The sequence below is a fragment of the Mus caroli genome, chromosome 8 (genome assembly GCF_900094665.2).
Source record: "Mus caroli chromosome 8, CAROLI_EIJ_v1.1, whole genome shotgun sequence".
Taxonomy (NCBI): Eukaryota; Metazoa; Chordata; class Mammalia; order Rodentia; family Muridae; genus Mus; species Mus caroli.
This window is the reverse complement of record NC_034577.1, coordinates 114,612,720-114,638,686: the sequence shown is the minus strand read 5'-3', so window position 1 is coordinate 114,638,686 and position 25,967 is coordinate 114,612,720. Positions and strand designations below refer to the sequence as shown.

At 47.6% G+C, this 25,967-nt stretch overlaps 2 protein-coding genes across 6 annotated transcripts in view; both read right to left on the bottom strand.

Annotated features, from left to right (window-relative positions):
* The window catches only part of LOC110299828 (AFG3-like protein 1), a 26,363-nt gene extending 23,679 nt beyond the window's left edge, over nucleotides 1–2,684 (bottom strand). Inside the window, exon 1 of the mRNA XM_021169715.2 lies at nucleotides 2,494–2,684. Within this exon, the coding sequence (XP_021025374.1) occupies nucleotides 2,494–2,631 (138 nt within the window). The 5' untranslated portion in view covers nucleotides 2,632–2,684. The remainder of the gene's footprint in view (nucleotides 1–2,493) is intronic.
* Nucleotides 2,685–8,459: 5,775 nt separating this feature from the next.
* Def8 (differentially expressed in FDCP 8 homolog) overlaps nucleotides 8,460–25,967 on the bottom strand; it is a 24,800-nt gene continuing 7,292 nt past the window's right edge. For 3 of the 5 annotated variants that reach the window (XM_021170017.2, XM_021170019.2, XM_029480790.1), the window contains exons 4-12: nucleotides 23,405–23,554; nucleotides 21,942–22,083; nucleotides 20,725–20,889; nucleotides 19,573–19,700; nucleotides 19,327–19,440; nucleotides 17,702–17,782; nucleotides 16,356–16,496; nucleotides 16,092–16,201; nucleotides 12,547–14,371 (exon numbers count right to left, since the gene is read on the bottom strand). In XM_021170017.2, the coding sequence (XP_021025676.1) occupies nucleotides 14,269–14,371; nucleotides 16,092–16,201; nucleotides 16,356–16,496; nucleotides 17,702–17,782; nucleotides 19,327–19,440; nucleotides 19,573–19,700; nucleotides 20,725–20,889; nucleotides 21,942–22,083; nucleotides 23,405–23,554 (1,134 nt within the window). In that variant the 3' untranslated portion in view covers nucleotides 12,547–14,268. Of the gene's footprint in view, nucleotides 8,863–11,127; nucleotides 11,144–12,546; nucleotides 14,372–16,091; nucleotides 16,202–16,355; nucleotides 16,497–17,701; nucleotides 17,783–19,326; nucleotides 19,441–19,572; nucleotides 19,701–20,724; nucleotides 20,890–21,941; nucleotides 22,084–23,404; nucleotides 23,555–25,967 lie in introns of those variants that run through there. The other 2 variants (XM_029480787.1, XM_029480788.1) reach the window with 2 other exon arrangements.

The window sequence follows — 25,967 nt, the reverse complement described above, 5'->3', positions numbered from 1 at the left end:
CACATGCCATTACTTGCTCATTGTTCCAGACAGACTATGGAATAAAAATGATCACATGGAGGCCTTTAATCCCATAACCCTGGTAAGAGCTAGACCGATCCATGAATTCAAGGCTAACCTAGTCTGCACAGCAAATTCCAGGACAGCCAGGGTCACAGAATAAGACCCTGTCTTGAAATAAGAGAAAAATCACACGAAAGACTTGACAACACAGGCTTCTCTTGAAGTCTGATTCTTGAGATCTAGCTTATAACTAGACAGCTGATCGACTGCTACTGCCTTCCAGGGTTTAAGGGAACCTCTCAGCCCACAGATCACAAAGCCTTCAAAGGACAAAAGCCACGAGAGCAGTTCTTGCCTGACTTGTTCACACCATATCGCCTCACCAACAAGGTATCAATAATAAATTTTTCTGATAGAGAAATAGGAAAGAGTCAGCCACAGTTCTGCCACACAGGGAAGGTCCCTAATGAGAGGCTGAGGAAGCTCAAAGCTACAAGATCCACAAAGCCACTACCAAAGTTACAAATGCTAAAACAGCTGTTCAGAGAGGAGCCCCCCTCCAGTGCAGCCCACATTAGGGTAGGGTTTTCAGTGATACAGCTGCCTCTGGATGGCCCATGCTCCTTTAAGCAGTCCCAATAAACTCAGTGATTCACTAAAGGAGACTTGGGCGGGAATGTCCAAGCATTCTCTGGGAGCACAACAGTCAATCCTACAGGAATCCTCCAAAAGATACAATGCAAACAACTCAAAATAGTTTCAGAAAATCCCGGAAATGGACCAGTGGCCCTTCCCTCTCGAAAATATACCAGCAGCAAGACTGCTGAGAGTTGCTGGGCAGTGGTGGCGCACGCCTTTAATCCCAGCACTTGGGAGGCAGCGGATTTCTGAGTTCGAGGCCAGCCTGGTCTACAAAGTGAGTTCCAGGACAGCCAGGGATATACAGAGAAACCCTGTCTCAAAAAAAAAAAAAAAAAAAAAAAAAAAAAAAAAAAAGTCACTCTCACAAAACAAACCACAGTGAAGACAGACTCTGATAAGTGCCCAGCTGCCTGAGAAGTGGAGAGTCGCCTGGCAACCTGGGTGAAGCAGACACTGAGCTGCCTGAACAGGCTCTAGGAATGGTCACTCTCTAACCTGCTGAACGAGCAGCGTACTGTTTCCAGCTTTCCTGAGCTGTCTGCCATCCCATGGGTGCTGGTGATGCAGCTGTTGGAGTCATTTCTGTAACTCCACTAAAACTCACCAGCTCACCAGATGGACTCTACTGTGGTCTGTTGCCCGCTCCCTATCTGCCATGGGTAAATGTTTGTTCCCTAAGAGCAGTGTCACACAGCACCTTTCTTTGGTCTGTTACCAGTGCTCTGTCTAGAGTGAGTGGGCACTATGATGTCTCGCCATGAAAAGCCACCCAACCAAGTCAAAGGCCATCCAATGTACTTCTTTCACAAAGACACAGGCCCACAGCAACTCAGAACTGTCTATAACAATCACTATATGGCTGATCTTCAACAGGTCACCCACTGGAACAGGATGTGCGACATGACCTGAAATGACTGTGCAACGCACAGCACTAGAAACAAACCCGAGGGCATTTTCCCGACCCACTGTGCAGCTACCTCCTCCAAACCCAAAGATTCCCCCCTGCAGAGAGGGAAGCTCTTAAGCCTCAAGAAGCCCCATAAACCTTATGCTCAGGAGCTTAAAAAATCCACAGGCCCCAGCCCCAGAGTTCTACAGGCAGGAAAGAACTGCTGAGGGGAGGGAGCCTCTTCAGTGGTAGTGACTGTAGGTTCTGCAGGAAGCCCCAGGAATGCAGGTTCGCCTTGCGTTGTGACCTGTATGTGAGCCTTTCATGGATGAAACTTCTTTTGAGTCACTCCTGTTAAGTAACCCTTCCCCGGTGCGGCCATATTTAATTCCAATAAGCTCACTGGTTCACAAAGCTAGAGGAATGGAATCATTTTGGCCTATCGTGAGTGCTCTACCTGGGGTAAATGGACATTTGTTCATGGAAGGTTACACCACACTACTGTCATATTAAGAGGGAACAAAACCAAAAATGAATTGAGGAAGAACGGCTGTATGGCCCCTGTGATGGTAACACACATTTATTTGAAGATGGATAATCTGCATGGATATTCCCTTTCGCCGTGGTGAGCCTCCTTACTACTGGCAGATGTACACCCTGTGAGGGGTGATAAAATATCTAGTAAGGCCAAACTATCTAAAAAATGAAGCATCAGTGGCGGGAATTCCATGGTGGCCATCTTTCTCTGCTTAGTATGGAGACTTACGCCTCCTTGATGAATAAAGGCTACCCCGCTCAAGTGTTCCGATCAGTAGTAGGTAGACACTAGCGTAGTCGGAGACAGAAATCGGGAAGACGCTGCGCCCGGCCCAGCCGCAGGCCGATGACGTCACCGCGACGCCCAGCGCGGCCCCCGCCACGCCGCCCGGAACCCGTGGCCCCAGCGCTGCCCTGCTCACCTGCAGAGCAATGCCACAGGCCCTCACGCTGCTCCAGACCGTCCCGCCGCTCCCTGCGCATCCGCCACATCGCCACAGCTTGGAGAAAGGCCAGGCCAGGGCTCGACTGCCCGCCGCCCCCACCAGCCGCAGTAACATCCCCCGGCCCTGACCTCGCGCCGCCCCCTGGGCGCGCGCACGCGCAGCAGGCGGATCATAGTGCGCCACGCCCCTGGGGGCGCGCGTGCGCAGCCCGCCGCCGCATCCGCTCGACTTCTCTCTAGGTGTCCGGTTCGCGGCCGTGTTCCTTAAGATCCTGAACCCGAGTGTCGTTTCGCGCTGCCTGACGGCTGATGGCTGATGGTCCGCGGCCAACTTGACCTAGACACCAAGGGCCTTTAGACGTATTTCAAATTTTGCATTGTCAACGACACCAATGGCTTGGGTGGGTCCTTGGGGTAAAGCGGCTCACGTAATTAAATTTTGAGGCTACTTCTCCCTGGTTGAGGGTACCGGTACTACCGGTTGGAGGTGCTCCCGGTATTTTACATTCAGACTAGATGTGCTTCGAGACCTATCGTGAACAAAGGAACTGTTATTTGGTGCACGACTTGTCTCATTGTTCACGTCATAGACCCTTGTTTAATTTTACTTAACAAAATTTTTATTCCTGCGGATGCGCAGGGAGCGACGGGACGGTCTGGAGCAATGTGAGGGGCCTGTGGCATTGCTCTGCAGGAGAGCACTTGGTTGGTATATAGAGTCACCTCAGTTTTGATTTGCCTGCAGTTGTGCGGACTAGCAATTTGGACTCGGAACTAGGGAGGTGTGGGTGTTCAGGATGAACCAGTTTCTGGACAGTGGGGCTGTCCACGACACGCGTGGCATCTGCGTGTACTCAGATTCTGCAAGGATATCATTAGGCTGCTATGACTACGTTTCAAAGGAACAGATGCCCGGGAGAAGACCATTGTCGCCCATAGTGTTAGCAGTCCTTCTATGCTCCGCCCAACGGTTACCTAGCAACAGCTAAGTAGGCCTGGCTTGCTATAAAAGGGTCTGTTCCCTCCCAACCCGGACCCCTACTCCCATCCCACCCCCACGTCTTCGCTCTCTCTGCCCCTTCTCCCCTCCTCTTTCTTCTCTTCCTGACCCCTTTCTCCCTCTCTCCCCTACTCCTCCCTCCTTCCTCCTCTCCACGTGTTCCTGGCCGGCCTCTCCTCTCCTCTTCTCTTTTCTCTTTTTCTCTGCCTCTACTCCCTTCTCAACTCCCTTCCCATGCCCCCAAATAAACTGTTCTACATTATACCTGTCCAGTGGCTGATAACTCAGGGAAAGGGATGTGCCGAGGCACCCCTCCCGCCTCACCATACCGCGCTGGAGTGGGAGATGGTGACAAGGAGAAAAGAGGCAACTTTTCAACCGCATGTGCTTGCCACAGAACAGCTGTTAGAAGTAGCCATTTTTTTTTAAAGAAAGGAAGGAAGGAAGAGAGAGAGAGAGAGAGAGAAAGGTTTATTTTGTATAAACTTTTAGCTAATACTCAAGGAAAAATGAAACCAACGGTCTCTGCCTTACCACTATATAGAGATAGGCAGAGATATGTATCAAATGGGGGATGGACAATAGAACACCAGTTATATTGTAACTGTACCAGTACCTGCATAGTAGTAGCCTTTTAACAGTCAAAGTAGCTTCCAGCTCCTTACCCACAACAGCCCTAATGATGAACGAAAATTCAAAGTTCTAACAACAATCAATGGAACAAGCTGTTCTAGGAGCTGTGAGAGGAAAGGCAGCTGTTCAAAGCAACCATCTTAGGGTGTGTCAGTATGTAACCGGACTTTGAGGTAAAGCCAAAACAAAAGTGACTACAGTAGGTGAGAGGCAGCTAAGACCCTCCATCTCCAGGTGTTGACATCCTGGAAACCTTGCTGCTGCTGCTGCTGCTACTGCTTCCATTTTGTTACCTAAGAGCAAACCTGTAGCTTCCAACCCCTTTATGAGTTAAATGACCCTGTCACAGAGGTTGCTTATCAGACATTTACTGTTCATAACAGAAAAATTACAATTATGAAATAGCAGCAAAATAATTTTATGGTTGAGGTGCCATCACAACATGAAGAACTATATTAAATAGTTGGAGCATTAGGAAGGTTAAGAACCACTGTGTAAGTATCATATTGTTGGCATTAACATGTATTAAAAGTTGGAGGGATAGCTCAGTTGGTAAAATGCTTGCTATGCAAACATAAGGTCTAGAATTTAATACCCAGAACTCATTTCCGGTCCGGGAGGCAGGACTACAGAGAGAGCTCAGCAATAAGAGCGCTTGCTTGGGCTGGTGAGATGGCTCAGAGGTTAAGAGCACCAGCTGCTCTTCCAGAAGTCCTAAGTTCAAGTCCCAGCAACCACATGGTGGCTCACAGCCACCTGTAATAGGATCTGATGCCCTCTTCTGGTGTGTCTGAAAGGAGTGACAGTGTACTCATACATAAAGAAAATAACTTAAAAAAAAAAAAAAAAAAAAAAAAAGAGCCCTTGCTCCTCAGTTCCAAGCATCCACACGGTGGTTTACAACCTTCTGTAACTCCAGGTCCACGAAATCTAATGCCTTCTGGTCTCCAACGGTATCAGGCACACCTGTGGCACACATACATATGTGCAAGCAAAACACCCGGACACAGTTTCTTAAAGGCAGTTGTGACACTCACTTGTAATGCCAGTCGTAAGGAAGTGTAAGTAGGCAGATCCCAGGGACCAGCCTACCCAGTAGGCTCCAGCCCAATGAGAGAACTGGTCCCCCCAAAATGAGATGAGTGGGTGCGGTGGTGAACAACTTTAATCCCAGTGCTCATGAGTCAGAAACAAATGGATCTTTGTGATTTGATAACAGCCTGGTCTACACAAGCAGATTCCAAGCCATCCAGGGCTATGCTGGCAGCTCCAGTGTTTATTCTGCCTATGGTGATATCATGTCCCTTTCAGAGTAAAATGACTTTGTCAAGACCAAATGTTGAAGAGATTTTATGATTCTTGTCATTGTTCTCAAGTTGTTCGTGGTATCAAAAACAGAATTCATGAGAGCTGCAGAGTTAAGAACTCTACCCAACGACCTGGATTTGATTTCCAGCACCTACATGACAGTTCACAAACATCTGTAACCATAAATCCATGGGACCTGATGCCCTCTTCTGATGTCTGTGGGCACCAGACAACTTGCCAAGTATGGTGATGATATATATATATATATATATATATATATATATATATNTGTGTGTGTGTGTGTGTGTGTGTGTATTTATATATATATATATATATATATATTATAGAATAGAGTTTATTTAGGGCATGGGGAGGGGAGTTAAGAGGGTAGTAGAGGAAGAGAAAGGCAGAGAGAAGTAGAGGCCGGCCATGGCCACATGGAGAGAGGAGGGAAGGGAATGGGGAGAGGAGGAGCAAAAGGGCAAGAGGTAAGAGAGAGGCAAGAGAGTAAGGGAGGTGCATGATGCACACCTTTAATCCCAGCACTTGGGAAGCAAAGGCAAGTGAGTGAATCTCTGACGTGGAGAACGTTCTGGACAGGCAGGCCTGTACAATGAGACCCTGTCTTAAAAGCAGGTAGATTGGGCTGGAAAGATGGCTCAGTGGTTAAGAGCACCAACTGCTCTTCTGAAGATTATGGGTTCAAATCCCAACAACCACATGGTGGCTCACAACCATCCGTAATGAGATCTGATGCCCTCTTCTGGGGCGTCTGTAGACAACTACAGTGTACTTATATATAATAGATAAATTAATTTTAAAAAATAAATTGTGCAAGAATTTGACAATAAAAAAATGGCATACCTGCCCCCACCCCCAAGCTGGACAGTGGTGGCACACACCTTTAATCCCAGCACTCGGCAGGCAGAGTCTTTTGGATCTCTTGAGTTTGAAGCCAGCCTGGTTGGTGTAGAGTGTATTCCAGGATAACTAGGGCTATACAGAGAAATCATGTCGTCAAAAACAAAACAAAAATCCCTGACATACAGTGTTAATATTTTAGTGGATCTAATTATTCATTCAAATGAGTTAAACATGTATCTTCAGTATGAAATCCAATTTATTGATATAGTGTTTCCAATTATAATATGAAATGATATGCACTCTACATGAAATAATAGTAAGTCAAGTTAAGACACACTGTTTAGTGGGTTTCCAGACACTGGCTAAACACAGTCCGGGGAAGAACAAAACTGTGTAGCCTTGCTTTACAATTTGATAGAGGAATTTGAAAACAGATGTGAGATTTCTGGGAAGACAGTATTTGTCATATTTACAACTCCATTTTCAGTTGACCTGAACATGTTACCTGCCATTTTTTTTTTTATTTGCTTTTATTCTGTCTTCCTTTTTGTGTGGATGAGTTTGTAGGCTGGAGAACTTGTGGGAGTCATTTCTCTCCTACCATTCTGGGGTATGGGACTCAGATGTCAGGCTTGGCAGAAAGAACCTTTACCTGCTGAGCTGTCGAGCCAACCCAGTTCCCTTCTAATGTATGGATGAAACCTTCCAGGGAACAAATGCCCTGGCTTCACAGTCATGACTTGCTCATACCGCTGCTCTCAGCCATACTTACGCGCTAGTGAGCAACTGTTTTCACAGATGAAACAGTAAAACTAGAACCCAAACATCTGATATTTCAGAACTCACATTATTTATTTCTGCAGCTGGGCCTTGGCATACAATGGTGGTCAGAGGACAAAGGTCAGGAGGCTTGGCAGCAGCTCACTGAAGCCCAAGTCAGAATACAATATCAAATACAATATGATTATCAAATACAATATGAACTATCTATCTAGTTTCATGATTTTCTCTTTTCTTTTTTTTTTTAAAGATTTATTTATTTATTTATTTATTTATTATATGTAAGTACACTGTAGCTGTCTTCAGACACACCAGAAGAGGGCATCAGATCTCATTACGGGTGGTTGTGAGCCACCATGTGGTTGCTGGGATTTGAACTTCGGACCTTTGGAAGAGCAGTCGGGTGCTCTTACCCACTGAGCCATCTCACCAGCCCGATTTTCTCTTTTCTTACATTTATAATAAAATATTTTTAAACCAATGAAGTTTTATTACTCAGGCATGTTCATTTTATCAGTGATCACAAAGAGAACCTGCTCAACAATCTGAACTTTAATTTTTTTAAAGTTTATTTTTAATGATTATTGTTGTTTTTTGTTTGTTTGTTTGTTTGTTTTTTGTTTTTTGTTTTTTGGAGACAGGGTTTCTCAGTAGCCCTGGCTGTCCTGGAACTCACTCTGTAGACCAGGCTGGCCTTGAACTCAGAAATCCGCCTGCCTCTGCCTCCCAAGTGCTGGGATTAAAGGCGTGCACCACCATTGCCTGGCTTAATGATGGTTTTTAAAAAGCTTTAACCTCTTTTTGAAGCCCATCATCCACTAGAGGTAGTGGAAAAGAAAGGATATGGGGGAAGTGGACCTGTTTAGAAATGGTTCTTGGGAGCAACTCCTATGTTGTCTAGAAATTGGCAGTTTAGTTGACAGGTTAACCGCGCAGCTCTATTTACTCCTAAACCCTTTACAGATACACCAGTCTAGTTTGGTAGAGTTGGGATAGCAAACACGAGCCAGCAGCGGTGGCATTACCTAGCAGAGACAGCCAGGCGCCTTAGTCTCAGCATGAGTCAGCAGGAGAGACCAGGAAGGAACATCAGAAAAAGTTTGTACTAAAACATCAACTCATAAATGCAGATAGAATGAATCGCCATTTCACAGTTATACTTGAGTTAAGCAAAAATTATCAGTGGATGCTAGAACTGGCAGACGGTACAGCAGAAAGTGGATATTTCAATAGTCCCAGAGTCTCTTCAAGTCTGATACTAACAACAAAAAGATACATAGTATTCTTTTTTTAAAGATTTATTTATTTATTTATTTATTTATTTATTTATTTATTTATTGTGTATACAGCGTACTGGCTGCATGTATCATGCAGGCTAGAAGAGGGCACCAGATCTTATTACATTAGGTGTCATCCATGTGGGTGCTGGAAATTGAACTCAGGACCTCTGGACAGTGCTCTTAACCTCTGAGCCATCTCTCCAGCCCCTGAATAGTAATCTTAATGGAGAAGAAACCCCCAAACACACCTGCTATGTTTGAACATGAAATGTACCCAAAAGTTCGTGTGTTCGGCCCTCAGGTAGGGAGGCTGCCTTTCAAAGTGGTGGAAAGCTTAGTAAGTGGAGCCCAGCAGGAGGAAGGAGGTTCCTGAGGACATGCTTCTGAAGGTATTCCATGGTCCCAGTCCTTTGCCGGCTCTTTACCACGAGATAGTGTTCTCCACTGCTTCCACCTTTGTAATGCTTTTCCCACCACAGGCCCAGAATCAGTAGAGTCAAGGACTACTGGTCAAATCTGTTAAAAGCCTAAGCCTAAATAAATCTCACTCTTATTTCCCCACACACACCCCCAAGACACCATCTCACTATGGAGCCTTGGTTCTCCTGGAACTCATTATATACACCAGGCTAGCCTTGAATTCAGAGATCTGCCTGCCTCTGCCTCCCACGTGTTGACATTAAAGACATGCACCACCACACCTGGCCAAAGTTGTTCTATAAAGTGGTACAGCAATGAAAAAGTAAAAACAAACAAACAAACAAGGGCTGGAGAGATGGCTCACTGGTTAAGAGCACTGACTGTTCTTCCAGAGGTCCTGAGTTCAANTCCCAGCAACCACATGGTGGCTCACAACCATCTGTAATGGGACCGGGTGCCCTCTTCTGGTGCGCCTTAAGACAGCTATAGTGTACTACTCATATACATAAAATAAAGTAATAAATATTTTTTAAAAGCAATGAAAAAGTATAGATGCCACCTTAGGTGTCTTACTTACCATCTTATTGCTGGGATAAAATTCCAAAACCCAGGCATTTAATTGGGGATTTGCTTACAGTTTCAGAGGGTGAGACCTGACCATCATGGCAGGGAGTGGGGAAGCAGGCAGGCATGGCTCTGGAGCAGTAGCCGAGAGGTTATATTCTGATCCCCAGGCAGGAGGCAGAATGGGAAAAACTGAACCTGTCCTGGGCTTCTTAAACCTCAAAGCCCACTCCCAGTGACATGTCTCTGCCAGCAAGGCCACACCTACTGATCCTTCCCAAACAGTTGCATCAACTTATCAACCATTCAAAGGTCTGTGCCTATACTATAGAGTCACTCTCATTCAAAGCACCACACAAAGTCTTCAGCAATGGGACATACCACCAGTATACCTTCAGGTCACACTGAGAACACACATCACAACTGTGTGGTTCCTTTCCAATATCCAAAGCTGGAATCTAACAGGAGATAAACCCAAACTGGAGATATTCATCACAAATAGGAATGAGGTTGCAGCGTGGTGGCAAAATACTTGCCTGGCATGTGCAAATGCCCTGGCTCCACACAGACCCTCAAACACATACACACACCTACATTGTTCAAGTAGGTCAATGATTTGCTTTAAAACCTGAAGAGCCTTGGCAGCTGAACATTAACAAGGAGTCTTACAGGAGCAAAGGCAGCTTTGGTTGTATTTTGTTTGGTTGGATTTTATTTTAACAGGGTCTCATTCACTCTAAGCTGCCCACAGACTCTCTATGTAGCCAAAGGTGACTTTGAACTCATGATGTTACTGCCTCCATCTGCGGGGAGTGTTGGATTACAGACATGTGCTACCATGCCCCATTTACGCAGGCTAGAGGTCAAAACCATGTCTCAGACATGCTAAGTGAGCTGTTTACCAGGTGAGCTGCATCTGTAGAATGACTAGATATTCTTGGTTTTTTTGTTTGTTTGTTTGTTCGTTTGAATGCAGGGTCTTTCAATATATCCCTGGCTGTCCTGGAACTCACTATGCAGACCAAACTGGCCTCAAATTCACAAAGATCCACCTGCCTATACCTCCCGAGAGCTGGTATTAAAGGCATGTACCACTACACCCAGCTCTGTGAATAAGATCTTAATGCCAATATTAGTTTCCTCTGATGGTTTAATTAAGGCCATGAAAAGAAGTATGCATTTGCTGGGCAGTAGTGGCACATGCCTTTAATCCCAGCACTTGGAAGGCAGAGGCAGGTGGATTTCTGAGTTCAAGGCTAGCCTGATCTACAGAGTGAGTTCCAGGGCAGCCAGGGCTATACAGAAAAACCCTATCTTGAAAACAAACAAACAAACAAAACAAAAACAACAAAAGAAAGAAATATTTATTTGGCTTTTTTTTTCAACACGGGTTTCTCTGTGTAACCCTGGTGTATGTCCTGAACTCACTGTGTAGACCAGGCTGACCTTGAACTCAGAGATCCGTCTGCCTCTCCCTCCCAAGTGCTGTGTCTGCGTGCTAGAACTAAAATCATGCATCATCACACCTGGCTGGAAAGAAATATTTTTAAGCTCACTTTATTATTTTATGTGTATGCATATTTTGCTGGCATGTATGTATATGCACATCTGTGTCTGGTGCCTACGGAAGTCAGAAAAGGGCATCAGATCCAATGGGACTGGAGTTAGAATGTTCTTGAGCTGTTGTGTGGGTGCTGGGAATTGAATCCAGGTCCTTTGCAAGAGCAGCAAATGCTCTGAACTGCTGAACCAACTCTCCAGCCTCCAAAAGAAATATTCTAAAGGAAAACACACACACACACACAGAGAGAGAGAGAGAGAGAGAGAGAGAGAGAGAGAGAGAGAGAGAGAGAAAGAGAGAAAATAAAGTCAGCAGGACAAATGTTAACATTAAGGAATCCAGAAAATGGACAAATAGGCAGTTTTGCCTACTTTAAAGTAAAAGCACTGGAAGAAAACAAGCACTGAGCTCGGAAAGCAAGGGAGCCCCGTCCACTTCTAGATGAAGGTGGACAGAGTGCAGACCACAGCCGCCAACCGTGCCCGGAGACACATGCATCTCAGCCCAGGGTCTTCTGTGCTGTGTAGTGTGCCAACAGAGGGAAAGGCATTCCTCTTGGTCCCTAGGCTTCTCTCCAGCAGAGAGTCCAGCATAGTAGCCCATCAAGACTGGAATTGTTTGACGGTGCCTTATTTGGGAGAAATCCTAAGGCATTGTCCCACCATGTGTCCCAAGCTGACCTCTGACTCTGCCTGTCAAGTGTTGGGACATCTGGGGTGGACCACCATGCTGGGACACACTGAAGAGTGTTTATAGCTCCTCCGAGGCCAGTGCACAAGGGCAACGGTTAAGCCTCAGTTAAAGGCCTCAGTGCACAGTTAAAGCCTTGAACTGCAGTAATGGCACTTTCCTTGCATCTGGCTTATAAAGATGAATGATGTCCCCAGGAGTTAAAGTAGAACTCTGGCTGAATCCGCCATGGTTACACAACTGGAGGATCTCATATTTAAGTAAATAAGGCAGTTAAGGAAGCCAGAGAAACAGGACTCCTATCACACAACATTCTGTCCGTGCCAAGTACAAGTGAAATAGTTCCTGGAACCTAAACCCCAGGGTACATGTGTGGGCAGCCCATGTCACCCAAATGAAGACCAAACTGGTCTTCTTCCTTGGGAATGACTCAGTGTCAGGACAGGCTTGGGCCTTGTCGGACACCAACCTAAATGCTTCTCTCAATGAATCCCTAACTATTATTTTCACTCAAACATCATACTCAGACCCAAGAACTATGGAAGGCGAGGATGTTTTCCTAAACTTGTCATTGGCTTGTATGTGATTTAACTCTGCTTTATCCCAGATTCACCATACGCCAACCTAGATATCCCGTAATTAATGAGACCAAGACCACAGTGGCAATTGTTGTGACCAGGCCTCCCTGCTGGCAGCCTGGTTCCACGATGGATACCATTGGGTATACTCTTCCAGAAAGTGTCAGCCGTCCAGATGGACTTCGGTTGCTGGCTAGACTCTTCATACCCACCCGTGGACTCATAGCATGTTTCTACCAGATCTGCATCATCCTGAAGGCAATGGTGGAAGTGAAGTATGGAGGAAGGAGGTTTGGAGTGTGCTCTCAGAGAAGGCCCAAGACTTTGCCCAACAAATGGCAGACTGGTAACATTTCCTTTAGACAGTGTGATTTATAGTCGGAAACGTGATGTTGATTACACAGGAGGCTCAAGAAGGGCCAAGGACTCAGGACAGACATGTGACACAATGGCAGGAAACACACAGATTTGGGGGTGTGGGAAATGGCATTTGGTTTTAAGACCCTCTTTAATGCCAAAGAGGAAGCGGGACAGGGAGCCACTGTTGACCCACATCACACTCAAAGGACTCCTGACCTTTCACCCTGAGGCAGGTCAACTCCCCCTCCTCAACGCTTTCCAGATGGGAAAACTGAAACAGAAAAACAGCATGAGTAAAGCCACCTGATGGCAAAGAGGAGTGAGGAGGAGGTGGCAGTGTGTCCGACCTTCCCCCAAACACGCCAGTAAGCTAAGCTTCAACTGGCCAACTGAGAAGTCCCTTCTTGTGCCTCATTAAAGGTGAAGGAAATCCAGGTTGTGACACGCCCTGGCCTTTGCCCACTGGCTGTGTGTGTCAACAGCAATTCACAGACAAGGAGCAAAGGGGCAGACTCAACCAACTCCTGCCTCCCAGGAAGAAAGACAGGAGCCACATTATTGTGAGATTCCCCTCGTCTCCACACATCTTCCATCGTAGGATTTGTGGGGTGTGTGCATGGAGGTGGAAAGGCGTAGGCCCCACCCACCTTCAAAACTTGGACCTTCCTGCATGGGCCGTGGTGGGCCTCCTGCTGGGGTCTAGCAAATATTCCTAGCTCTTGACCTCAGGCTCCTACGTTAACACCCAGCAACTGGTCATCTTCAAGCAGAGCACTGTGTCAGCAGTACAGTGACCTCTGTGGAAAAGTTTCATCCCCCGAATGCCACCAAGGCCAGTGATAACTGACAGGCTCGCCTGACCTAGAACCTCCTCCCCGGACACAGATCCACCTATGGAACTGGACGCTAAGCCTCTTTAGGATGGGTTCCTAGCTGCCCGGCTCAGAGCACCAGGATAAAGTGGACTAGGCTGTGGCAGAAGCAGGCATATATGCCAAGAGATGATGCTCCACAGACCCCTTCCCTCCCTATCGTACAAAGCGGGCGGGGAAGCACACGTGACTGACAGATTAAGGATGACGATGACAACTCTCAGGGTGCAGGGGAAGATCCACGGGACACAGTAGTGAACAGCCCCAGTCAGAGAAAACCGGACATCCCTCGGGAGACAAGGTGCGAAAAGGGTTGGGTGCCAATGAGTAGAACCTAAATCTTCCTCAGCAGAGATAAAACTCAGTCAGGAGGCATCCTCTGGTCTTACTGGACTGGCCTCTGAAGTTTCTGACCAGTTGTAAGGGCGTTCTAGACAGGAGCAAGGCCATCTCTATGGTGCAGAAGGATTGGTTTTAAAGGCCTGGAGGGCTCTGTGCCATAAGAAAGCGACTCCCCCACCTTCCTGGAGAGTCACACCCAGGCTTCTCTGCCTAAGGAGTCCTACAATGGGGCACAGGCAGCATTTTGACCCCCGATAGCAGCACACCCAATAAACGGCCAGGCATACACACTCAAAGTCTCTGCAAGCACCTGAGGAATGAGTCCCGGTGGCCACTAGTCACTTCCTTCTGGCCCAAGACGGAGAGGTCCGGAGGATGTACTGGGGGGGGGGGGGGGGGGGGGGGGGGGTTCTCCAGAGTAGAATGCACATCTGGTGGGCAAGGCCAGCAGGCACCAGCCGGAGGGTTGGATACGGTGCCTGGTGTTCTCCTCTGGTGTTCTAGGCATCCATGTCTAGACCAGGTTCCTGGAATAGTGACTGCTTCCTCAACGTGAGCCGGGCACACTTGGGGCACGTGGTCGAGTTGTCATAATAACAGTCCCTGAGGTTAGAAAGACAGGCTGGGTTCTGCCCAGAAGACTTCCCTCCCTAGGCTAGCTCTCGGTATCCTCCTACAAGGTCAGAGAGGCTCGCTGCCGCCACAGGACAGAAGCAGAATCGACATCTGCAGGATTTTCCACAAAGCCTGTTACGCAGCTGCTGGCTTCTCCTAACGAGCGGGGCCACCAGCACTCATACCCAGACTCCAAGCTCTTGTCATGTGTGGATGTGTGTACCTGCACATGCCAAGGTACACACATATACCGTGACATACCTATGGAAAACAGGAACAACTTGCAAGAGGTGATTCTCTCTCCACCATATGGATTGCAGAGATCGAACTCGAGTAACTGGGCCTAGCTGCAAGCTCCTTTACCTGATGAGCCATCTTGTCAGCCCTCTAGCTCTCGTATTCAGCCATGACCATAACTTATCAATACTATGAAGCTTTCATCCCTTGTTTCTCAAACAGTGTGTCAAAGTGTAGCATGGCTCTGCAAACTCCTTATACTTTGATTTTAATTATCTTTTTTTTTTTTCTATTTGAGCATGAAGGGTAGGTAGTAAGGTTTGGGTTCACCTGGCCTATACTGGGCCAGAAAGAGTAACTTTAATGTAGATACAGAGCTAAGCAGTGAGTGGGGCCTGTGGGCAGCTCGGGGCCAGGAGGACTTCAGAGGCTGCTGTGGGATAAGTTAGGCTGCAGTGGCCCAGCGCAGGTAGGGCTCATTCCTAATGGAACTTGTTTTTCCTTAAGAGAGGGTCTCAAGTAGCCCAAGGTGGCATCAAACTTGCTATGTAGCTTAGGATGACTGAACTTCCATCCTGCTGCTCCTGCATCTCAAGTGCTAAGATTACAGGGGTCGGGCTGGGTGGGCGGGTAGGGGCATCCTCTTGGAGATGGGAAGAGGGGAGGGGGTGGAATGGGATGAGGAACTGTCGGAGGGCAGACTGATAGAGGGATAAAAACTAGACTGTAAAAAAGATTTAATATAGCTGGGCGTGGTGGCACACGCCTTTAATCTCAGCACTTGGGAGGCAGAGGCAGGCAGATTTCTGAGTTCGAGGCCAGCCTGGTCTACAGAGTGAGTTCCAGGACAGCCAGGACTATACAGAGAAACCCTGTCTCGAAAAACCAAAAAAAAAAAAAAAAAAATTTAATAATAATAATAATAGGGCTGGAGAGATGGCTCAGAGGTTAAGAGCACTGACTGCTCTTCCAGAGGTCCTGAGTTCAATTCCCAGCAACCACATGGTGGCTCACAACCATCTGTAATGAGATCTGATGCCCTCTTCTGGCCTGCAGGCATACATATAGGCAGAAAGCTATATGATATATATAATAAATAAATAAACAAATAAGTAATAAAAATAGTAAGTTATGACTTATGCCCAAAATAAATAAATAAAGATTACAGGTTTTTTACCACTAGGCCTACCTCTATTCTGTGCTTGAAATCAAACACAGATTTCATGTATATTAGGCTACATTCCCCGCCCCTTAATAGAACTTTTAGTTTAGACATAGACACCAGGGCCTAACTCCAGCAAAGGACTCTGAAAGAAAGACAGCAAAAGCCTAATGTCTGTCTCCTCTCTCAGGGCCGCAGTGCCAGGTTCCACCAGACCAGCTGCAGCCGAGGACAAGGGAAGGCATTCTGCTTAGAAAGTGGGGAGGAGCCTCCGCACCTAGCCGAGAGTGAGCTACAGGCCTCACCCACCTGTGGAAGACAGCCGAACAGTCATTGCACACAGACGTGTGGCTGTCGAACGGGAAGAGCACGTCCCCTTCTTTGCAGAGTTCACAGACGAACCCCTTGGCTTGGCACCGCTGTTGAAAGGGGAATCAGGGTAATGACTGGCAAGGAAGTGCCAGCGCAGGCCAGGCATATATTCACTGGCCAATCACTCAGCCCTGGTGGCTAGAACAGCTTAGAGTCTCCTCTAGCCGGAGCCATCACTGCAGAGGGGCAAGGGAGACCCACCTCACAGTCCAGCTTGATATGCTTGGCGAATAGTGTGTGGATCTCAGTGAGCGAGCAGCTGAGGCGGCCCATGTGCACTTCCAAGAGGTCCTGGATAGAGTACATCTCATCGTTCTCCACAAAATGCTGTCTGTCTTGGAGCTGCCAAGCAAGACCCAGAAGGTATTAGTTACCACAAATGCACAGCAAGGTCCCCGCCTTGCCACCCACGGCCACTCCTGTGGTCAGGGCCCAGGGTCCTTGTAGAAACCACAAGTTACATAGGGGATCCATTTAGGGACCTTGAGATTCTGGAGAAGCCAGAGGGAAGATATGGCCAGGGCACCATTTCTTAATCTATACTCCCGTGCACCTCGTTTCACACGCCTGTAATGCTCCTCGAGCCACAGTGGCTGCTCAGGGCTCCCAACCCTTCACCAGAACTTTCCCCTGTCATCTGAGCCTCTTCCTGGTCCTGGTCTATTTAAAACCTTCCGGTTCTTCACACCCCTTGCCCTGCTTGCTTCTGCACACAGCAGCCACGCCATGACAGACTCTCCATTTCCCTTGCTTTCCTGACCCACTGGCTACTCTCTAAGGGCCTGTTTTGTTCACTGTTCCCATAATTTAGACTACTGTCTTAGGTCACCTATTGAGCAAAGCAGTAGGTGAGTCTTAATCCCAGCGCAAGCCTTTAATCCCAGCACTCGGGAGGCAGAGGCAGGCAGATTTCTGAGTCTGAGGCCAGCCTGGTCTACAGAGTGAGTTCCAGGACAGCCAGGGCTACACAGAGAAACCTTGTCTCGAAACAAACAAACAAAGAAACAAACAAAAAACTTGTATTTGGCCAGGCACAGCAGTGCATAGTTTTAATCCTAGAGCGTGGGAGGCAGAGGCAGGCAGATCTCTGAGTTTAATGCCAGCCTGATCTACAGGGTGAGTTCTAGGACAGTCAGTGCTACACAAACTTTGTCTCAAAAAGTCAAACAAAAAAAATTGCATATTGTTCCATCTGCCTGCCTGAGAAGGCTAAGGTCTAGACCACCAACCTCCCTGAGGCCAAACACTGTAATTGTTTATCTCAGTTTGGAAAACTAAGATCCTCAGAGAACACTGTTGTTGGGTAGAACATTGGGCAGTTTATTACAGATGTGACACTCCCAGAAGACAGCTCTCAAAGGGCGGCTAGAAGTAACAATGTCGAACACAGCTCTCAAAGGGCGGCTAGAAGTAACAATGTCGAACACAGCTCTCAAAGGGCGGCTAGAAGTAACAATGTATCAACGAACTACAGGGTTATCTGAGGAATCTGAGCATGAAGTACTGTCACCCTGGCCACCCGGGACTGGTCCCTCTAGCAGTCTGACCTGCAGCAGCAGTCGCGCCTCCATGGCCTCCTTGCAGGTGATGAAGTATGGCTTCATGAGCAGAATGTCCTGGCGCAGTTTCTGTGGACTCAGACAATAGGTGGGCATATCAGCCATGGCACACTGGTGGCACCGCAGCTCGTCCTTCTGTAAGGCTAAGGAGCTGCTTCTGTTCTGTACTGGCTTCATAGTGGCCACACTCACAGGGTGGCTTCCCCTTCCTTATATGCTGGGGTGTAAGGTCAGGAGAGACTGGGGAAGGTGCCCTTAAATTCCACTGGATGGTCCTACATTTGGCCAGGCTATCCAACCTCAAGTACACGTCAGTTTTGGATCTGCATAGGAGCTTGGGTTCATTAAACTTGGGCTCTTGAGATCTCCCATTCTTGTTAGCCCAGTCCCACAGGTAAGCAATGAGCCCATCCTACCTCCTCAGGACAGCACTAAGTCATACCCAACGCAGTGGGCAAAAATCCTAGGTCGATACCATATCCCTCACCAATGCCTTGGCCTCGACCACTCACCCTGTGCTGCCTCAGACTCTTCCCCTAAAACATGGACTCTAAGACCTTTCCACCTTGTTCATGACATCATCAACTCGTCCCTGAACTACAGCTTGATCTGATGTTGGCCCTGTTGGCCCTGACTCTTCCGGCTATGAGTGGCCAACAGTCATGTGGAGCTGCTGAAGTGCCCAAACGTCACTTGAATGGCTCTAAGTGTAGAGTACACTCTACAATCCAAACTCATAGAGAATACAAAAAGAGTAAAATATCCTGACAACTCTGTATGTTGACTGTATATTATAATATTTTGATTCAGCCCAGAGGTGGTGGCGCACACCTTTAGTCCCAGCACTAGGGAGGCAGAGGCAGGCAGATCTCTGAGTTCAAGGCCAGCCTGGTCTACAGACTGAGTTCCAGAACAGCCAGGGCTATACAGAGAATCCCTGTCTTGAAAAACAAAACAAAACAAACGAACAAAAAAAAAATAATAACACATTGGTTCTACTGAGCTAAAGAAAATAGACTATTATATAGGTACATACTTTTATACAGCACATATTTGCTTTAATCCCACACTCAGGAGGTAGAGGCAGGAGGATCAGGAATTTAAGACCAACCTCAGCTAGCTATCAAATTCAAGGTCAGCCTGAGCTATGTGTGTTCTCACGCCAGATTCACAGACTGCTGGGAATTGAACCCATATTCCCTGCATCTAGGCTAGCATTCTAACAAGCTATATTCTACAACAAACAAGCTAGCATCCTAACAACAGAGTTACATTCCCATGCAGGTAAGGTAGGTAGGTAAATAGTTGATTGATGGAAAGAATTAAAATTAATACTCTCTCTCTCTCCACACACACACACAAACACACACACTTTCTGACAAGCTCTGACTATGAAGCTCAGGATGACCTTGAACTGGCGACCCTCCTGCGCCAACTCCCTACTGCTCATCACGGGGATGAGGCATCACCGTACTTTCTCAATGAGATTATTAGGGAACTTAACACGGTCTCTGGTTTTAACACTGTTGACCCACCAGATACCTAAGAGAAAGAAGTACACCTCCCACAAGGAGACTGATCCATCCGGACCCTAACCAGGCTCCCAGCCTCACCCGGATCTCCACCAGCTCTTCCACGTAGTTAAACAGCAAAGGGTTAATCTCCCGGAGCCGGAGTACTGGCCTAGACACCATCAGTGCCAGGTAGCGCATGCTGCAACGGGACACCTGCAGGGCAGGTAGCTGAGTGACCAGCTTTGCAGAGCTAGGACTGGTCACGCCCATCTTCTCCCCGCCCCCCTCACCTCCAAGCCTCCACTCCCCCACCACCAACAACCACCATTATCTCCAAAACCCAACCTTGCGTGGCTCAAAGTCCCAGTTGTGCACCACTCTTGCGGGGATGACAGCCAGGTCGTTCCAGTGGCAGTGGCTGCAGTAGTACTGGCCCGTGTAGTCACACTGCCGGGCCTCACTAGGCACACCTCCTGTGGGGACCAGGTTGTTACAAGGTCAGGGTAGCCATTCGGGATTGATTAAGGTCTGCCTTCCCTAGCCAAGGACTCACATCATATGGACCATCTCCCCTCACCAAGGCTGTGGCAGAGAGCAAGCTGTGCTAGGGGTTCTCCCAATGAGGCCCTAGGTCACCCTAGTGTCTTAGCACCCTGTCTACTCACCAGCAAAATGAGACAATAGAATTGTTTTGTTTTTTGTTTTGTTTTGTTTTGTTTTGAGACAGGGTTTCTCTGTATAGCCCTGGCTGTCCTGGAACTCACTCTGTAGACCAGGCTGGCCTCGAACTCAGAAATCCGCCTGCCTCTGCCTCCCAAGTGCTGGGATTAAAGGCATGCGCCACCATGCCCGGCTGAGACAATAGAATTGTAAGACAGAAAGAACCCCTGAAGGGATCCCCTAAATTAATAGTAATTACAATTTCCATCTCTAGAGTGTGATTGTGGAGGGCTGGAGAGATGGCTCAGCAGTTAAGAGCACTGACTGCCCTCCCAGAGGTCCTGAGTTCAATTCCCAGCAACTACATGGTGGCTCACAACCATCTGTAATGGGATCCAGTGACCTCTTCTGACATATCTGAAGAGAGCCAACAGTGTACTCACATACATAAAAATAAATAACTGAGATTTTTTTTAAAAAAGAAGTACGAGATTGTTGTATTCCAGTTCCTTGTTTTCCCCTAGTCCCTGTCTCTGTGAGCTTTCCTTGATAGTGGTAACAGGAAGGCACTGTAGTCAGAGATAAGAGACCAGCCCTTGAGAGACCTAGACAAGTCATCAAACAGCCAGAGATGGCCTGTTTCTATAAGAATTGAAGGAATGCTTATAATGTTCCTTTATCACACCCCAGAAACAAGGTGCATGGCCTGCACTGGGCCCAGGCCCTTACATAGCTGCCGTAGTAGAGCTTTCTCACACCCACCAGGAGCCTTTCCTAGCTCCGTTCTGCACTGTGTTCTTGCCCAGCACGGAAGAGGACCCTCATCTTTTCACTCACTCAGAGAGATGGGAGCACGGCACTCCGCACAGCGATAGTCCTGGCTGTCCAGCCCGGTCTCGGGGCAGATGTTCAGCTCATACTCAGCCTGGTGACTGACCTTGGAGCTGACACATGGTTTGGAGATGAGGTTCAGGCACTTGCTGTGACAGCGGTAATAACACCCTGCAGTAGGAAATACCCGGCTCTCTCAAAAGTTGTACAGATCCCCAGGGCCTAAGAGGACCTTCACCTGGACTGCTAGACACACACACACACACACACACACACACACACCATTGGCTTCCCTGTAGTGTCCATATTAACTCAGGACTTTCTCCCAGAACTGCTCTGTGACTCAGAGTCCCAAAAAACCTCATGTCTCTGGATATTTCCTCTCCTAACCTCTGTCTTTTCCTATTTCCCATCTGAGGTTTCCAGAACTCCATCTGTCTAGGACTGAGACTACCTCAGAAGTCATCCTGACTCCTCACTTGTTTCTGCAGCCAACACTCACCCCACCTACTTCCTACCTAAACCTTCATCAGAGACAACCCCCTCTTCCTTTAGCTCGACTTAGCAACCAGAGTCTAAGTATCCAGCACGCATAGTCCTCACTGCACATAGAGAGATGCCCTTGGTCACCTCTGAGTGTACCTCTTCTACATCTACCCTTAGACGTGGTGCTGCTCCTCAAAGGCAGTGGACACATATCAACCACAGGGCCTTTGCACATACAATTCCTCCATACCACATCCTTCCTCTTTAGATATACTCCTAGCTTGTACCCTGACTTCCAAGGGCCTACTGTACCCTTTAACATCATCTCCCTTACATTTTCCTTTATCAGCACTGCCCAACATACCATGCCATCTCCTAACCTGGCTTCTCATACAGAACAGTACCATCATCCTGCAATATCCTCTCTGCACTATCCGATATGGTAGCTGCCAGCTTCTTGTGGCTTTTCAGTGTTTGTAAAGTAGATAATGAAATTAAACTACCTATTTGACTCCCATGGATGTAAATTTTAAAAACCCTTTCATGTCTCATCACCAACTACACTAAACAGCTCAGATCTAGATGCAGGTCCGGTAAAACAGGCGTGGTCACTTCTGCTCCTCTTCTCTCCGGCGCTCGGTGATGCTCAGTCATCAGTATACACTACACAACTCACCTACACTCGACCCATGGCTGGGAGCAGGGCGTATATAGGAGCGGGTCTTGGAATTGCCCACCTGTGCAGGTGTACCAGGTCTGGATGAGCCCCCAGATAATAGTGTTGCACTTATCGCAGGTCTGTTTAACGCTCTTGCTCTTCTCCTTGTAGAAGCGATGTTCCAGGAGAACCCGGATGTTGGGTTCCTCCTCATTGGGGTCCTGTCGGGGAAGAGCAATGGCAAAGTCATAGGTGAGTTAAGCAGCAGCTCCTTCCCATCACTCAGGATCCTTAGCACACGCCTTCCAGGACCTGCCTGTCACAGAGACTTTGAGGTTCAGCCCAATGCACTTCCCCTGCTCTCATTAGCAACAGAATTGTAGTGAGGCACCAGCCCTTAGGCACACAGACAACTTTTTCCAGCCTCTTAGCATCCAGGCACTGTATAGATCCAAGGGACCTGTAAGCAGGATGGAGGTTGCCTCTGCCTTCTGCTTGCCACAGGACTCCCTTCAGGATCAGCAGAGGAACAAAAAGATAACCTAGGGTCCTAACACTTCTGGCTGTCACCTAGATCAACTGCGTGTCCTTAAACTACTGTATCTTGGAATATGTTCTCTACTATGTATCACTACTATGTATTTTTCTTACCCATTTCCTAATGAATGTTCCACTATAAACGCCCTGAGGCTCAGAGTCCGTAGAGAGACACAAGCCCGACCTGCATCCTAGCCCTAGCCTTGGCGGGTTTTGGATCTATGGAACACTGTCCCCTCCCATTGACACCTTCAGGTGATCGCCCTCCTAGGCCGTGCATCTCAAAGAGAGGAATTATGTCAACACACTTGCTTCAGTGGGTAGTCACAAAACTAACCCATGACTGTGATGATCTCAAAGATAAACATGTAATCCAGGACTAGCCAATCACCGTGAATGTTCCCTAAGCTTGTGAGCCAGGCCTGGCCAATCAGTCATGATTGACCTGACAGCTATCAGTTGCTGACTTCATCTTTGCCACCTCTGTGTGCCTGCCCGCCCGAAGGCTGACTAACAGAAAGCCGTGAAAACAAATACAGGATTGAGGGGGGCAGAGGAGGGCAGGGAGGAAACTGGAGAGATGGCTTAGAGGTTAAGAGCACTGACTGCTCTTCTGAGTTCAATTCCAGCAACGACATGGTGGCTCACAACCATCTATAATGGGATCTGATGCCCTCTTCTGGTGTGTCTGAAGACAGCTACAGTGTACTTACGTATATATAATAATAAAATAGAAAAATACAGGATTCCTGACATCATTAGAAGCCCCTACCCCCAACCCCAAATGGTTAACAAAACAATGGTTTCTTCCTTTGCCTTTAAGGGCCCTAAGATTGGGTTTCTGTCCCTCACAATTAAGAGGGGCTGTACTGTCAGGGAAGTAGCTAGCCTAACCTTTCACTCTGCTTTTCTGTCCCTACCTGAGCCTCTCAAAGACCACAGAAGGACAGCTCCCTGTCCCCTGCTCCATGCAGTGCCCCAGGCAGGTCAGAGGTCTGAACCCACCTTCAGCTCCTGGAGCTTCAGCCGGAGGTGGATCAGCCGCACCACAGCGTCCTTCTGCTTCTCTGACTGCTCGGGCAGCTCCAGGATCACCTGTTTGCATTCTTCGATGGCCTGCCGCAGCTGCTGGACATCAGAGGCCAGGAAGAGACCCTGCCCGGGTTGGAAGGCAGCAGTCAGATGACCACTTAAAAGTTTCTCCCCATGGAAGGTAGGCCTGTCCCATGAGTAATTAGGCATATAGCAGACCTTAGCCCCCTCACCCAAAGGAGGACTTACTCAAGGCCCAGGAGAGTTAGTAACACATAAGAACATGAGTGACATATGGATCTCGGAGTTTGAGGACAGCCTGGTCTACAGAGTGAGTTCTAGGACAGTCAGGGCTACACAGAGAAACCCTATGTCAAACAAACAAAAAGACTCCATCCATGCTCCCTGCTCCTAGCTGGACTGATCTGCCCATGGGCCTCTGAACACTGAATTCAGGCAATGTTTCAAAAACAGCTTCTACAGCTGGGGATGTGGCTCTGTTGATAAAGAACATGCCAAGCATAACCGACATCCTGGGTTCAGCCCAAATAAGCCACACTTGACGATGCAGGTCTATAATTCAGGCACTCAGGAGGTGGAGGCAGGAAGGTCAGAGGTTAAACTGGAGGAGAGACTGGGCTATAGACCTGTCTCAAAAAGAGGAAGGGAAAAAAAGTTTATCCTCAGCTGCATAGCAAGTTTGAGACTAACCTGGGCTTCTTAAGATTATCTTAAAGACAAAACAGGAGCTGTTTTGTCTTTAAGATAAGACACACATGAGATCATGTACAGACTCACATCAAACACACATTTAAGAAAATTGTAAAAAATACCAGGTCTGATGGCACACACCTTTAATTCCAGCACCCGGAGGCAGTGCTGGGAGACTCAGAAGATAAGTGTCTTATCTTAAAGATAAGTGTCTTATTAAAGACTCTCTTAAAGCCAAGAGAGATGGCTCCGTAAGTGAAGTCCTTGCCATGGACACATGAGGATCTGAGGAGGGATTCCCCAGCACACAGAGCAAATGCGGAGCATGGGAGCATGGCAGAACATGTCTGTAATCTCAGCGCTTGGGAAGGGAAATGCGGTGATCCCTCCAATTCTGGGCCAGCTGTTCTTGCTGAATGAGCTCCAGGGTCAGTGAGAGACTCTGTCTCCAAGTAAATAAGATGAAGCAAGTGAGGCAGAGGCAGGAGGATCTCTGTGAGTCCAAGGCCAGCCTGGTCTATATAGTGAGTCCAGGGCTACATAGGGAAATCCTATCTCAGAGAGAGAGATGGCAGACAGACAGACAGACAGACTGACAGACAGATGATAGATGATGACTGACAGATGACAGACAGATATTTAGATAGATGATTGGCAGATAGTAAGATAGAAGGATAGTTATGTAAACAGATGGTAGGTGGATGGATGGGTGGACAGATAGTTATGTAAACAGATGATGAATGGATGGATAGATAGATAGATAGAGTGGATAGCAATAGAGAGAGCCTCCTGACAATGACAGCTGGCCTCTGCACATATGTGTCATACACACATGAGATCATGTACAGACTCACATCAAACACACATTTAAGAAAATTGTAAAAAAAAATACCAGGTCTGATGGCACACACCTTTAATTCCAGCACCCGGAGGCAGTGCTGGGAGACTCAGAAGGAGGCAGGTCTGAGTTCGAGGCCAGCCTGGTCTACAGAGTGAGTTCCAGGACAGCCAGGGGTATACAGAGAGACTCTGTCTTGAGGGGTGACTTCTAAGGCTGGGAGTATCACTTAGGTAGGCAGTTAAGTAAGTAGAATGCTTATCTAACACACCAGAAGCCCCAGCATTACAAACATAAACACACTTCCTCTTTAGAAATTCAAACCCAACAGCTTTCTTAGCCAAGCTTTTTCATCTCTAAAAAGGCTGAGAAGATGAGGAAGAGCTTCTGGCTTAACGGCTGAGAAGGCAGCAGAGCAGCTGAATGCTGCACAGCCACCCTAGACTCAACACCTCTGGGTGCTCTCTCATATGCCAACCCAAAGGCTCAGTCTAGCTAAGGCCCCACACCTAGACTGCTCCTTTTCTATTCAGACCTGAAAGCCAGGGAGGTCAGCTGACTCTGTCCTCAGGAGACACCCTCCTCCTTCCATAAGATAGATTTCTAAAGACTCAGGCAGAAAGGTAGTGCTGTCTTGTCCTTCCTCTCTGGAGCTCATTTTTGCAGCTAAGTGGAAGTGTGACATGTTATAAGAAACATAAAACACCTTGGGCTCTACGGCATGGGCGTGGAATCCAACTGCTTGAGAGGCAGAGGCAGGAGAATTAAAAAAATCAAGACCAGCTTAGGCTACAGAGCAAGTTTAAAGCTAGCCTTAGAAACTTCTGAAGGCTTGGGTCACTACCTTTAAAGGATTAAAGGTGTGACCTTTAATCCCAGTACTCAGGAAGCAGAGGCTGACAGACTTCTGAATTTGAGGCTAGCCTGGTCTACAGATGAGTTCTAGGATGGCCAGAGCTACCCAGAGAAACCCTGTCTGAAGAGAAG